The sequence below is a fragment of the Myotis lucifugus genome, unplaced genomic scaffold, assembly GCF_000147115.1.
Source record: "Myotis lucifugus unplaced genomic scaffold, Myoluc2.0 scaffold_765, whole genome shotgun sequence".
Taxonomy (NCBI): domain Eukaryota; kingdom Metazoa; phylum Chordata; class Mammalia; order Chiroptera; family Vespertilionidae; genus Myotis; species Myotis lucifugus.
Window position 1 is genome coordinate 33,356 of NW_005871813.1, and position 15,049 is coordinate 48,404.

At 52.9% G+C, this 15,049-nt stretch overlaps 1 protein-coding gene across 3 annotated transcripts in view; it reads left to right on the top strand.

The window, feature by feature from the left end:
• The first annotated feature begins 6,020 nt into the window (after nt 1-6,020).
• AP3B2 (adaptor related protein complex 3 beta 2 subunit) overlaps nt 6,021-15,049 on the top strand; it is a 42,578-nt gene continuing 33,549 nt past the window's right edge. For 2 of the 3 annotated variants that reach the window (XM_023746928.1, XM_006106077.3), the window contains exons 1-2: nt 6,021-6,140; nt 14,860-14,935. In XM_023746928.1, the coding sequence (XP_023602696.1) occupies nt 6,028-6,140; nt 14,860-14,935 (189 nt within the window). In that variant the 5' untranslated portion in view covers nt 6,021-6,027. The remainder of the gene's footprint in view (nt 6,141-14,859; nt 14,936-15,049) is intronic. The other variant, XM_023746929.1, reaches the window with a different exon arrangement.

Below are 15,049 nucleotides of genomic sequence, written 5' to 3' on the forward strand. Positions count from 1 at the left end.
GGGTCAGAGCACAGCCACAGAGCCCCACCAGGCCTGTGCTCAGTGACAGGACCCCACTGGGTTGAGGTCCTGCAGAGGCCTCTGGGGGAAGGAGAGGGTCCTGGGTCCCAGAGACTGCCTGCCACCCCCACACCCAGTCTCAGGGCCACCCCAACCACTCTGTTCTGAAGGCGTCAGGGCGAGGAGAAGTGGAAGGGGCCCCGATAGGCTGGGCAGCATTCTCAGGCTGGTGCCCGGGATGGGGCTGTCCGTCCCTGGGTTCTTGCTCACAGCTCCCGGCCTCGCTCCTTTTCCTGTCACTGGAAGCCAAGGGGAAAGGTTCCCCAGGGCGGGACGGGCACAGGGCCAGTCCCTCCCAGTGATGGGGTCTGGGGGAAGGGCAGCGCTCATTGGCTGGCAGCAGGAAGAGGCAGTACTGTACAGTAGTTAGGGTCACGGGCATTGGAGCCAGGCTGCCTGGACCCAAATCCTGGTTCCTCCACTGACTAGTTTGTAACCTTGGCCACCACTCCTAGCCTCAGTTTCCCCATGTGGAAAACAGGAATGACAACAACAGTATCTTTCGTGATGTTGTTGTTAGGGTTAAATGGGTTGTAGCGCAGTGTCTGTCTATCAATGTCATCATTATGGATGGAGCAACACCTCGGACCTAGATCCACTATCTGAATGGGCATCTTCTCACCCAGACCCTGGCTGAGTCCAGGGGCCTGGCTGCTGCTGGCCGGAGTACCTTCTCCCCTCATCCACCCCCCCCTCTCCCCTCCCCCTTCCATCCCCCCTGGGAACTTGCAGCGGGAGATCCAGGGCCTTTCCAGCTGGGTGATTCCCTGAGACTCTGGGGCAGGGGTCAGAGGGAGGCAGCCAGCCTCTGAGGGCCCATTGTTCTCCTCTGAGCTGAAAAGATGCCTTCTCTCCCCCCTTCCTCCTCTGATGCCCAACTCAGGGGCAAATCTAAGATAAACAAACCTTGCCTATTTCCCCTTGTCCAGCTCACAAAGAGCTCTCAGTGGTGCCCAGCCCTTTAGGCTTATTATTCCTAGTTCACAGATGAGGAAGTTGAGGCCCAGAGGAACAAGATGTCCTATATAAAAAAGTGGTATAGCCCTGGCTGGTTTGGCTCAGTGGATAGAGCATCAGCCTGTGGGCCTGTGGACTGAATGGTCCTGGGTTCGATTCCAGTCAAGGGCACATGCCCGGGTTGCAGGCTCGATCCCCAGTGTGGGGCGTGAAGAAGGCAGCCAATCAATGATTCTCTCTCATCACTGATGTTTCTATCTCCCTCTCCCTTCCGCTCTGAAATCAATAAAAATATGTATTTTTTAAAAAGTGGCTTAGCCAGGACTAGGTCTGCCAGTCCTGTGCCCGATATTACAGCACAGACTCATGGGTGTATCACACGCACAGCCACGCAGAAGTCCCAGCCTGAGGGGAGAGGCAGGAGGGGTGGCGGCCTGGACCTCACTCCTGCGCAGCCAGGTGTGACAGCTGTTGTTTTTTTCCTCCTTAGATGAGCTTCTCCTCTCGGGTAACTGGACCAGAAGCCCTTGGCCTGTCTTCTCCCCAGGTAGGGTGCCCGCTGCCCCCACAGGTGCCAGGACAGCTGACCCTCTCCCACAGCTCTGACTGCTGCTTCACCCAGTGGGCAGGGGGCAGACAGGGAAGCAGGAACCAAGGTGGAGTGCAGAAGAGCATGGCCGCAGGACTATGCACACTGGGTCCTCCCTGAGGTCTCCTGAGGTCAAGGGAGATGGACGCGGGGGAACCTGAGCCTCGGATGAGCTACCGTCCAGGTTTTCCTGGGTTCCTGGATGTGGGACCTTCTACTTTATTTTTTTTTAAAATATATTTTATTGATTTTTTACAGAGAGGAAGGGAGAGAGATAGAGAGTTAGAAACATCAATGAGAGAGAAACATCGATCAGCTGCCTCCTGCATGCCCCTTGCTGGGAATGTGCCTGCAACCCAGGTACATGCCCTTGACCGGAATTGAACCTGGGACCTTTCAGTCCGCAGGCTGACACTCTATCCACTGAGCCAAACCGGTTTCGGCTGGACCTTCTACTTTAAAACCTGGGAAGTCCCAAGGCCAACTGGGAGGAGTTGGTCACCTGATCTTCCAACAGCTCCGTGTGGGAAAATGAGACTCACCCGGTAATAAGTGGAGGATACTGCGGACTGGGGCCAGAGGGAACTTCCGAGGGGGTCAGGGAGGGGAGGAACATAGCGGCTGGCACTCTGCAGTGTGGGCTTGGGCAGCCCTGCTCCTCATTTCTATGTGGGTCCTTCCCACCCACATCAAATCAGCTGGAGTCAACCCACTCCCGTCCAACACAGATACCCAGAGACCCAGGGGTGGCGGGTCGCTTCCGTCTCTCAGCTGCTCTGCCAGAGCGCATGCCCAACAGGCCCTCCCTTCACCCTCGCCCAGGCCCAGGGAGTGAGGCCCTCCCCCCAAGTCCCAGAGCCCTCAGTGAAGATAGGAGAAATGCAAACTAAATGCATTCTCGCTTCCTTGTCGAGGAAGAGAAGGTAAGAGGTGACCGATGTTTAGTACAAAGGGCATAAGACACATACCGTGTGCTTTCTGGCAACCTCTGAGCCTGCTTCCTTATCCTGAAAATGGGCTACTGTACCCATCAAACGGATTATATTAAGGATCAAATGAGCAACTGCTCACTAGACGTTTGCTATTGAGGTTGGTGGAGGGGTCCTGGGGGCAGATCTCTCCGTGGTTTTTGTTCCTTCGGGACAGCTGTCACCCCAGGGACCAGCTGACACTGTCTACAGCAGCAGTTCTCAACCTGTGGGTCACGATCCCTTTGGGGGTCAAACGACCCTTTCACAGGGGTCACCTAAGACCATCAGAAAACATATATAATTACATATTGTTTTTGTGATTAATCACTATGCTTTAATTATGTTCAGTTTGTAACAATGAAATTGGGGGTCACCACAACATGAGGAACTGTATTAAAGGGTCGTGGCATTAGGAAGGTTGAGAACCACTGGTCTACGGTGTCTCCTCCAGGGAGTAGCAAGATGGGAGAAGGTTGGGGAGAGGGTCCCCGAGCAGGGGAGGGGAAGATAGCGGAGTAGCTGGAATTGGAAATGAGAAGACGACTTGGCTGAAGAGGAGGTCCCAGTTGCTGGAACTGAGAGGGGTTCTCAGGGGTGGCCCGGGGCAGGATTTACCCGTGATGTCCAGGCCTCGGAGTTCCTCGGCACAGGGAGGCAGGTGTGGGGTAGTGAGGACATCCACCCTGGGCCTGTCCCCCAGCCAGGTCTCCCTGAACCCTGGGCAGACCATCTAACCAGATGCCTAGTGGGAGGAGGTGGCCCGTGCAAACTCCCGGTCCCTTTCTCCTCACAGGCCGTGACTTAAATTCTTCCTCTCGGAGGCTTTCCTGGGTCAGCCCTTGGAGACCGTGGAATTGGAGGGCAGGGAGCCCGAGCCTGGAGACCTCTTCCTGTTCAGGCTGATGGCCCCCACGGGCCGCTGGTGCGGGGCCCATGTGGGGCTGTACTGCGGCCACGGAGAGATCGTCCACTTCGAGGGTAAGAGTTTCCGGCTGAAGCAGAGGCCTGGTCTGCAAAGAAGACCGCCCATCCGAGTCCCGCTCCGCCAGGCGGCGGGCCACAGGGGAAGGGAGACCGTGGTCAGAGCTGGGGCCGCAGGTTTCTCAAAATAGGCGCTTAGGCACCCACCTCCGGGTCCTGGGAAGTGGGGGTGCACGATCACATGATCTAAGCCGGGCTGTGATCCGTACCCATCTGGCCACTCCCGCGGGCTAAACTCCCTGTGGGCGCGGGCCGCACACGCTCCTGGGCTCCTGCGAAGGCACTGAATCCAAGCAGGGGCGGCGCTCGCTGTGGCGTGTGCTGCGCAGGCGCAGTGGCGTGGACGCGGACCCGTCTCCCTACCACCCTACGCGCAGCAACTGCGTGCACTTTGCGCTGTACTTGCTCTACCTGGAGCCCAGCCTGGACACCCTGCAAACGGATCCAAGTCCCATTAGCTTGGTGAGCCACCCACTCAGGACCTCACCGGCCTCCAGAGCCTGTTAACAACTGCAGCTCACTTCTGTGTTCCTGCAAAACTCACACCTTTGCACCCGCCCAGCCCCCTTGCCTCAAGGCCAGCTTGAGTCTGGCAGGATGAAATCCCCCAGAAGCAAACTAGGCCTGCCCACAGCGCAGAGATCCCGGCCATAGCTCTACTGCAGCCTCCCAGCCTCTCACTCCAGGCTCTGCCCTGGTCCTGGTCAAACCCACTGCGACTGGGGAACCTCCCTGTGGAGCCCTGCTCCCCCTGCCTGGGCCCCGCCCACTTCCACCAGGCTCACCGATTCTGGTCTTGGAGACACAGGCATCCTAGTCTGTAGGCCAGTGGGTCCCAACGTGGGGCACACGCCCCACAGGGAGGCAATTTAATTTTTAAGGGGGGCAATTTGAGAATGAGTTATTAACAGTGGCTTTTTTTGCATTTCTTATGGTTCTAGGGGCCTCATATACAGTCTATAAATATATATATTATGACATATTTATGCATTTCAGTTCTCTATTATATGTTTTGAAACTGTATTTGCTATTTTTTCATATCACTTCATATTATCTTTTCTTTTCTTTTTTTTTTTTTTAACAATTTCTAGTGATTTCTTTCTCAGCCCTTCAACTGTCCTTTTGTTCTTTTATTTTTCTCTCTCATGGATGCCATGTTCTTGTTCAGACCAAGTTCATGGCCTTTTAGGCTTCCTCCCATGTGAATGGGAGCTCACTTTTTGAATAATAAGAATTCTATGTCACGGGGGAGGGGGTGAGGGGGGAGGGGCATCAGGATGTTAGAGATGCTTAGATGGGGCACGGCCAAAGAAAGGTTGGGAACCACTGCTGTAGATTGAGACTCAGCCCCACAAACTTTTCTAACCTCCTCCCCCAAGCCCAGCCAAGAGACCCCAGCTACCCCCCTAGCCAACCCGGTGCCTCAAACTCAGGCCCAGCCAGATCCCATCCCTTTCCTTCTAGACCCAGGTCGTCTCTCCTTGGGGTGCCTGGACCCTTGGGAGCTGAGCTGGAGGCTTCATATGATTGCACCAGACCCTCTCCCAGCCTCTCCTCTTTCCCTTCCCTCCTCGGTGTCAGTGGACATGGAGTTGCCCCTGGACTAGGCTGACCTCAGGCCCTCCAGAATGCCATGGAGGCTTCAAGAAATGGTCATTAGCCCTGACCAGTTTGGCTCAGTGGCTAGAGCGTCGGCCTGCGGACTGAAGGGTCCCAGGTTCCATTCCGGTCAAGGGCATGTACCTTGGTTGCGGGCACATCCCCAGTGGGGGGTGTGCAGGAGGCAGCTGATCGATGTTTCTCTCTCATCGATGTTTCTAACTATCCCTCTCCCTTCCTCTCTGTAAAAAAAAACAAAACAATAAATTTTTTTTTTAAAGAAAAGAAATGGTCATTAAACTATTTTCCAAAGGCGGAATCTGGGTTCACCGCCCCTCTGTTTTGTCCTCATCTCTTTCTCTGGCGTCTTTGGTCTCTGTGGTCAGTCTCTGGTGCAATGGTCTAACCACCCCCAGCCTCAGGCACAGCCTTCTCTTCAGCCCCCCTCTTTCCTTCCGCTGAGTAGGTGACCATCCGCGCTGGCGTCTGGGATCAGCACAGCCCCGAGAGGCGACCCCCAGAACGTAGTCGCATCCTCAGTTCAACAACCCGCACCCTCTGGCAACCTGGAGAGGCATCCCCTCAGGGCAGGCACCATCCTCTGGGGAGGGAGGGATTTGCGAAGCGGCGGGGCGGGGCAGACCCTCCGTGGACACGCCTCCCGCGACCGGGCACCGGTGCCTTTAAGAACCTCCGCCAGGGCCCTGATTGATAAATCGCTCACTCCCTGCGCCTCCGTGGCTGGGTCTCTGCAGCGTACAGCACCCCGCGCCTCGGCACCCTGCCGGGTACAGCACCCCGCGCCTCGGCCACAGACCTCGCCTGCCCGCTGCGCCCCCTTTCTCTGCGGCCGCGCACCCCAGCCACCCCATGTCGGTGGCCCCCGCCTACAATGAGGACAAGGGTGGCTCCGCGGGCCCAGGGGAGCCCGAGTACGGCCACGACCCGGCCAGCGGCGGCATCTTCTCCTCCGATTACAAGCGGTGAGGGAGCCGACCGGAGGGTGGGCAGGGGCTGGGGCCTCCCGGGTCCGCGCCTGCGCCTGGCCTGGCAGACGCGCCGGCACCATGGACAGCGACCGCGCACCAGGCCCCACCCTGGCCACGCGACTGAACCCGCAGCCCCTGTCTGCTGCGCCCCAATCCCCACACCAGCTCCCCACCCAGGGGCGGACCTGGGGCCCGCGACGGGGTTGGAGGCCGTGGGGGATGGGCCAGCCCCCTCTGTTCCTGGACCGACCTCCCGCCCCAGGGTTTCTCTGCTTGTGTGGATTACAGGTTCCCTACCTCTTGCCCACAAGGCAGGCTGATTCCAAAAGAACTCGGGAGGGGTCAGAGGTGGAGAGGAAAGGCGAAGGGGTATAGACTGGGAGCCTCCAGGCCTGGCTCCTCCTACAAATCCATTTTCCCTCGTTCTCAGCCCCAGGTTCTCACCCTCATCTCTTAGCTGGTGCACTGCTCCTGTAGTTCAGCTCCACCTTCCCTTCCCGCTGCCCTTCCCCACCTTATTCCTTCATTTATTCGTAAATTCTGTAACAAGCATATATAAGGGCCCACTCTGTGGAGTCTCATCCTAGTCTCTGTGAATGTGGCCATGACGTGAGCCAATCCTTGTCCTCGAGTTGCTCTAGAAGGGGGCACAGAGGATTTTCAGGGTAGAGCGGGCAGTGGGAGGGCGGGAGGAGCTGGTCCCTGGCCTGGAGGGTGGAGAGTGAGGGATGCTACAGGCAGAGCTTAGAGAAAGGTGGGGAGGTGAAGGAGAGTCAGATCACAGGCTTTGTAGGTGCAGGTACAGTGGGGCCAGAGTCCCCATACAAACCACCATGCAAACACCATTGTAGTGACCAGAAATGAGGGTGGGGAGATGCCAGGTTTTTGGTTTTTTTCAGGGGTGGAGGCAGGGTGCTCTACTGATATCAGATTTGCATTTTAGAAGGATCCCAGGCTGGACTGTGGAGAAGAGATTGGAGTGTGTGCTGGATTGATCCAGAGATTAGTGTGTGTGTGTTGGGGGTGGGGGGAGGTGTTGAAGTAGGGAGGGGGATATGTGATGGCCTGGTATAGGGGAGGGACAGAGGGTTTGAGGGCTCTTGAGGAGGCAGAAGCCAGGACCTGATGATTAACTTGGAAAGAGGTGAGAGGAAGGGGCTGGAGAAGATAAGGATGATACTCGGGTTACTAGTGACTGCAGCCAGATGGATGGTGGTGCTATTCAGTGTGGTTGGAAAGAAAGATGTTACAAGCAGTGTTGAGCCAAGCTTTGGACATGCTGACGTTATAAACTCAAGACATTGGAATCGAGTTGGTAGCTGGATATTAGGATTTGCATTCCAGGAGATAGGTGTGTGTGTGTGTGTTGCTAAGGCCACAGAAGGAAGTGAAGATTAACCCAGGGAGGGTATATGGGTTCAACTAGAGCACCGATATGGGGGGTGACCAGAGAGCAGGGGAGACGTGTTTCAAGATAACAGAAAGTAAACCAAAAAGCAGGAGGGCCCAGCCGGCGTGGCTCAGTAGTTGAGTGTCAACCTATGAACCAGGAGGTCAGGGTTGGATTCCCTGTCAGGGCACATGCCCAGGTTGCGGGCTCGATCTCCAGTGTGCAGGAGGCAGCTGATCAATGATTCTCTCTCATCATTGATGTCTCTCTCTCTCCCCTTCTCCCTTCCTCTCTGAAGTCAATGAAAAAATATTTTTAAAAAGAGGTAGGAGGAAAATAAAACATGGATTCAAGAAGAAGGAAGTGACCAGTATGGTCAGTGCCCATTGAGGTCAAGTCAGACAAGGAAAGACATTTGTGACCCTTGGTTTGACAAAGAGCAGGTCAACCCCTCCTTGCTTCATTCCCCACCTCCTGCCCTGGGAGACCAGTTCTGGCAAAGTCAGAGGAAGAGCTAGATCATTCCCCCCCCCCCCCCCCGCAACATCCTATTATGAACATTTTAAACATACAAGTGAGCTGAGTGAGTAATGCAGTAATGTGTACACCCTTCACCTCGATTCAACCATTGTTGACATTGGGCCATAGTCGCTTTGTCCAGCCACCTAGTCATACTGGTTTTTAGCTGAATCACGTAAGCTGCAGACATCATGACCCCTCAGTCCTAAATTCTAATCAGCATCTAAAGCCAGATGAAAGTGATAGATAAGTGAATAGCAGCTGAATGAATAAAACACGGTGAATGGGAACTTTGCTTTCAAGAAGTTTGAGTGGTGCGGCCGGCGTGGCTCAGTGGTTGAGCATCGAACTGTGAACCAGGAAGTCACCGTTTGATTCCTGGTCAGGCACATGCCTGGGTTGTGGGCTCTATCCCCAGTAGGGGGCATGCAGGAGGCAGCCGATCAGTGATTCTTTCTCATCATTGATGTTTCTATCTCTCCTTCTCCCTTCCTCTCTGAAATCAATAAAAATGTATATTTTTTTTTAAAAAAAAAAACAAGTTTGAGTGGAAAGGGGAAGGAGGGAAAGAGTTGCTGGAGGAGAACACAAGTTCAGGGAGGTTTGTCATTTTTTTAAATGTATTTTTTATTGTTGATAATATTACAGATGTCTCCCGTCCCGCCCCCCTCCCCTTTTCTCCCTCCTCCCAGCCTCCTTCCACCCCTCCAGGTCTTCCCTGCCCTATTACCCCTGTCCATGGGCTATGTATATAAGTATATAAGTTTCTTTGGTTTATCTCTTCTCGTCCCCCCAACCCTACATCAAGGCATATCAGTCTGTTCCATGCCTCCCTGCTTCAGCTCTTACATTTGTACCGGTTAATAATGCGGATTTTAGCCCTAACCGGTTTGGCTCAGTGGATAGAGCGTCGGCCTGCGGACTGAAGGGTCCCAGGTTCGATTCCGGTCAAGGGCATGTACCTTGGTTGCGGGCACGTCCCCGGTGGGGGGTGTGCAGGAGGCAGCTGATTGATGTTTCTACCTCTCTATCCCTCTCCCTTCCTTTCTGGAAAAAATCAATAAAATGTATTTAAAAAAATAATGCGGATTTTGTAATCCAAGAAAACACGATAATTTCAAGAGAAATATCAAAAGTGCTTTATTCAAAGTAATGTCCATCGCTAGCTACACATTTCCCCCATCTTTCAGGTATTTTGTGGATACCGTCCCAATAGAACTTTTCTTATTTTGAGGCAAACTGTTCAGAGACCCAATTTTCCACTTCTTTGTACGTTTTGAAGTGCTGCTCAGAAAGTGCGTGTGCCATCGATCAGAACAAGTGGTTCATCTGAAGGAGCAAGGTCTGGTGAATACGGGGTGGGTTAATATTTCCCAGGCAAGATCTTTTAACATGTCTTTAACTGGTTTTGAAGTGTGTGATGGTGCGTTGTCATGAAGCAAAATTACTCTGCCATGTCTTCTGGCCCATTCTGGTCATTCCACAATCAAAGCATGGCTCAAATTGATTATTTTTTTTCAAATTGATTATTTGTTGTTGGTAGCGATCAGTATTAATGGTTTCACCTGGATTTAGAAGCTCCTAATACACCACACCTTTCTGATCCCAACAAACGCAGAGCATTGTCTTCTTTCCGAAGCGAGTTGGCCTTGCAGTCGATGTTGATGGTTAACCTGGATCAACCCATGATTTTGTGCGTTTGGGATTCTCAAAATAAATCCACTTGTCATCGCCAGTCATAATTCGATGCAAAAAAGACTTTCTTTCGTGCCATTGAAGAAACATTTTACTGATGACTTCGGTTTTCCATTTGTCTTTCGTTCAGTTTATGTGGCACCCATTTTCCTTCCTTTAGAATCTTTCCCATTGCTTGTAAACGATCGGTAATTGTTTACTGAGCAATGTTTAATCTTTCTGCAAGTTGTTTTTGAGTTTGACATGCATCTTCATCCAATAATGCTTGTAATTGTTGGTCTTCAAACTTTTTCGGTTGACCTGGACATTCTTTGTCTTTCACATCGAAATCATCACTTTTAAAGCATTTAAACCAGCATTCACAAGTATCTTGAGATGGAGCATGTTCACCATAAGCTTTCCAAAGTATACTATAACTTTCAGCAGCACTTTTCTTCAAAATAAAGTAATGAATTAAAACTTCCTGCAAATGCTCTTTTTTTTGGCATAAAATTGGACATTTTTAAGCGTAAAATTTATGATGTTAACGCCTTCAGAAAATTTGACATGAAGTTTTGAAGCTTGCTGTCAATTTTGTTGTATTGACATACATATCAAACCGCATATATATCAACATATGTGTAACTCCATCTATTGAAAAAAAATCCGCATTATTAACTGGTACACCTGTAAGAGCTGAAGAGCTGTTGGTCAGTTCATTTTGTTCATTAGGTTCCACAAATAAGTGAGATCATGTGATATTTGTCTTTCTCAGTTTGGCTTATTTCACTTAGTATAATGTTTTCTAGGTCTATCCATGCTGTCCCAAAGGGTAAGAGATCCCTCTTTTTTACAGCTGCATAGTATTCCACAGTGTAAATGTCCCACAGCTTTTTTATCCACTCATCTACTGATGGGCACTGGGGCTGTTTCCAAATCTTAGCTATTATAAATAATGCTGCTATGAACATAGGGGTGCATATGTTCTTTCTGATTGGTGTTTTGGGGGTTTTCAGATATATTCCCAGAAGTGGGATTGCTGGGTCAAACGCAAGTTCCACTTTTTTTAAAAAAATATATTTTATTGATTTTTTTACAGAGAGGAAGGGAGAGGGAGAGAGAGTTAGAAACATCGATCAGCTGCCTCCTGCACACCTCCTACTGGGGATGTGCCCGCAACCAAGGTACATGCCCTTGACCAGAATCGAACCTGGGACCTTTCAGTCCGCAGGCCAAAACTCTATCCACTGAGCCAAACCAGTTAGGGCGCAAGTTCCATTTTTAATTTTTGAGGAAACTCCATACTGTTTTCCATAGTCTGTTTTATTGTTGTTTGTTTATTAGGATGGGAGCGCCTAGAGCAAGTTTATCTGCAGTTGGGAAAGGGCCAGTAGAGTGGGAGAGGCTGAAGGGAATGGAAGGAAGCACAAATCCTTAGGTGGGGGGGAGGGGGGGCGTGTTTCTAGAGCTGAGTGGGAGGAATGGCCTGGCTTCAAGGCGGACCAGCTCTGCTTTGGGGGGAGGAGGGCTGGAGGAGAGGCGAGCATAGGTGTTGGGAGCTGTGAGGGATTTTATCGGAGGCAAAGGTGAGGGTGGGAACTTGAGGAGGGTTGAGGCATTTTAAAATACAGTGAATAAAGCCAACCACCCCTGGCAGGGTAGAGACAGTGAGGACCAGAGGGCAAGGGTATGATATGAATGAGCAGGTGGAGGGAAGACCTGGGAGGCCTAGGCCAGGTAGGACGGGAGGTGAGATAAGAAGAGGCAAGAAGCCCTAGCCGGTTTGGCTCAGTCCGTAGAGCGTTGGCCTGCGGACTGAAAGGTCCCGGGTTTGATTCTGGTCAAGGGCATGTACCTCGGTTGCAGGCTTGATCCCCGGCCCTGGTCGGGGCGCATGCGGGAGGCAACCAACCGATGTGTCTCTCTCACATTGATGTTTCTCTCTATCTCTTCCCCTCCTTTCCACTCTCTCTAAAAATCAATGGAAAAATATCCTCAAGCGAGAATTAACCAAAAAAAAAGAGGCAAAAAGGTTGGGTCAGAGTAAGAAGGGTGTGCAAGGTTTCTGACGAGCAGTTCTGGGGAGGCAGAGGTCCCGCTGGGGAGTGAAGGGGTGAGGAGGGCACCCCTCAACCTCCCTCTGAACCAGCTCCCCGACCTCTGGCCTCCTGCTCAGAGATTGAGGTTGGCTCGGTGCCCAGTCTCCTCCCCTCCTTAGTCCTTGTCTCTGAGCTGCGAAGAGGAAACCAGAGCCTCTCTCCCTGCCAGTGTCCGGTTTCTGAGTTTCGGGGGCGGGCCGTCTGGTGACAGTGACAGGCGTCCCCAGCTCCCTGGCCAGCTCAGTCCCATCCCAGAGCAGGACCCGGCCCCGATGCAGCGATTCCTGCAGCTCCCAGCGGCAGTGGCCAGGACGGGGGCCCGAGGGGCCAGCGGGGCGGACCAGGAGGCTGCCAGCCCCGTGCTGACCCCCGAGGGCGGGCCCCCAGCCTGGTACCAGGCCCTGCAGCCCGAGGAGCTTCGGTGGCTTCAGGCCCCCGAGGAAGACACAGCCCCAGAAGCGCCCCTGGAAGGACCGTGCCCAGAGCCCGGCCAAGGCCAGAGTCAGAGCCAGCCACTCCGGTACAGAGGAACCCCGGGGGCCACACCTGGGAGCCCGGGAAGGCGAGGGATGGGCCGCTGCCACTCAGGCCAGACTCCGCTAGTCCCACCTGCTCGGGGGGGGGGGGGAGGACTGGGCTTGCATTTAGGGTCCCAGTGGGGCCCAGCGTGGGGACTGAAGATGAGGAGGTGACGGGGAGCGTAACTCCCCAGAACTCTGAGGGGAGGAGGAGAGTAAAATGATGGAGGTTGAGGTCCCATACTGACCTTTTCCCTCCCCCAGGCCCTGGTTGGAATGGGCTGTAGGTGGGGGTTTAGGCCGGGATCAAGTCTCGGATAGAGTGTGCCCACCCTTTCCCAGCCTGGTAAATTGGAACGTGGGGGTGAGGGGGGAGCGGGACTGGCCTCAGAATGCTTGTTTCACCCCAGAGAGTCCCTCAGGCCAGACAAGGGGTCAGGTCAGTGAGTGGCGTAAGGGGATCTGACCTCAGGGAGTAAGGTTTCAGGGCCTCGGTGCTGCTGTGCTTCTCCGTCCCTGCCCTCTGGGGAACATTCGCTGGTGAGAGCGAGGACAAGGGGCCCCGGGTGGTCTGTCTGTGTTAGTGGCATCCGACAGCCCTGCCTGCACTCCTGCCTACACCCAGTGGTTCCTTTTTCCCCCTTCAGTTCTCCGTGGCCCAGGGCCTGGGACCTTCAGGGGCCTGGAGTGTGTGCAGCAAGCTGGGGGGGGGGGAGCGGTGGGGGTGCCCCAGCACAGGCCTGGGGGGTGTGCCTCTGACAAGTGCCTGTGGCATCTGTGGGTGCGGCGAGGACACCTGGGTGTGAGGAGCTCTGCTCCAGAGAACACCCAGAGTTTAAAGAGACCTCCAGCCTCCCTGCTCCCAGGGAAGGCCCCTGCCTCAGGGTGGCTCAGTGGCTAGAGCATCGGCCTATGGACCAGAGTCCCAGGTTTCAGTCTCTATACTCACAGGGCAGCCTAGCAACAAAGTATTTGTTGAAGGTGAATGAATGAATGAATGAATGAATGAATGAATGAATTGAGTGAATAAGTTCTTTTTTTTTAAAATATATTTTATTGATTTTTTACAGACAGGAAGGGAGAGGAATAGAGAGTTAGAAACATCGATGAGAGAGAAACATCGATCAGCTGCCTCCTGCATACCCCCCACTGGGGATGTGCCTGCAACCAAGGTACATGCCCTTGACTGGAATCGAACCCGGGACCCTTGAGTCCGCAGGCCGACGCTCTATCCAAACCAGTCAGAGCAGTGAATAAGTTCTTGTTGCTTCTCTTTGAAGTTAAGAATGTTAATAAAGCCCTAGGGCAGTGGTTCTCAACCTTCCTAATGCCGCAACCCTTTCATACAGTTCCTCATGTTGTGGTGACCCCCAACCATAAAATTATTTTTGTTGCTACTTCATAACTGTAATTTTGCTACTGTTATGAATCGTCATGTAAATATCTGATATGCAGGATGTATTTTCATTGTTACAAATTGAACATAATTAAAGCATAGTGATTCATCACAAAAACAATATGTAATTATATATGTGTTTTCCGATGGTCTTAGGCGACCCCTGTGAAAGAGTCGTTCGACCCCCAAAGGGGTCTCGACCCACAGGTTGAGAACCACTGCCCTAGAGGGTTTGGCTCAGTGGATAGAGCATCAGCCTGCTGACTGAAGGGTCCCAAGTTCGATTCTTGTCAAGGGCATGTACCTCGGTTGCAGTCTCCTCCCCGACCTGGGCCATCTTATTATAAGAACACTGGTCCCACCCTACTCCAGTATGACCTCATCCTAACTACTACTTACAACGGCAAATACAGTCACCTCCTGGGGCCCAGGAATTAGGACTTCAACATGTCTATTTTTGTTGTTGTTGGTAATCCTCTCTCAAGAATATTTTTCCATTGATTTTTAGGGAGAATGGAAGAGAGAGGGAAAGACAGAGAGAAATATCCATGTGAGAGAAACACATTGATTGGTTGCCTCCTGGATGAGCCCAACCAGGGCCTGGGCCAGGGAGGAGCCTGCAACTGAGGTACATGCCCCTGACAGAATCGAACCCGGGACCCTTCGGTTCGCAGGTTAACACTCTATCCCAGTGGTTCCCAAACTTATTTGGCCTACCGCCCCCTTTCCAGAAAAAATATTACTCAGCGCCCCCTGGAAATTAATTTTTTTTAAATTTTAATAGCAATTAAACAGAAAGATATATGCCCCCAAATGCACCTGTGGCCATCACCGCCCCCCTGGATCGCTGCAGCGCCCACCAGGGGGCGGTAGCGCCCACTTTGGGAATCACTGCTCTATCCACTGAGCCAAACCGGCTAGGGCTCAACATCTCTTTTTTGAGGGGGACACAGTTCCACCCATATCACTGTCTGACCCACATGTTTTTCCCTTCCCCTCTGATGGGGTCCTGCCCGAGCCAGCCCCGCCCATGTCCCTTCTTTCCTCCTGGATCCTCCAGATTAATAGCCCCACCCCCACCCTGTGCCCTCAGCTGACCCCCTGTGCCTCCCACCAGGCACGATGACCTGAAGGAGATGCTGGACAGTAACAAGGATTCCCTCAAGCTGGAGGCCATGAAGAGGATTGTGGCGGTAAGGGTGGCGGGGAAGGGGGAGGAAGGGGGCTGGAGAAACCTTGCACACCCTTCTTACTCTGACCCAACTTTTTGCCTCTTTTTTTTGGCTAATCCTCACTCAAGGATATTT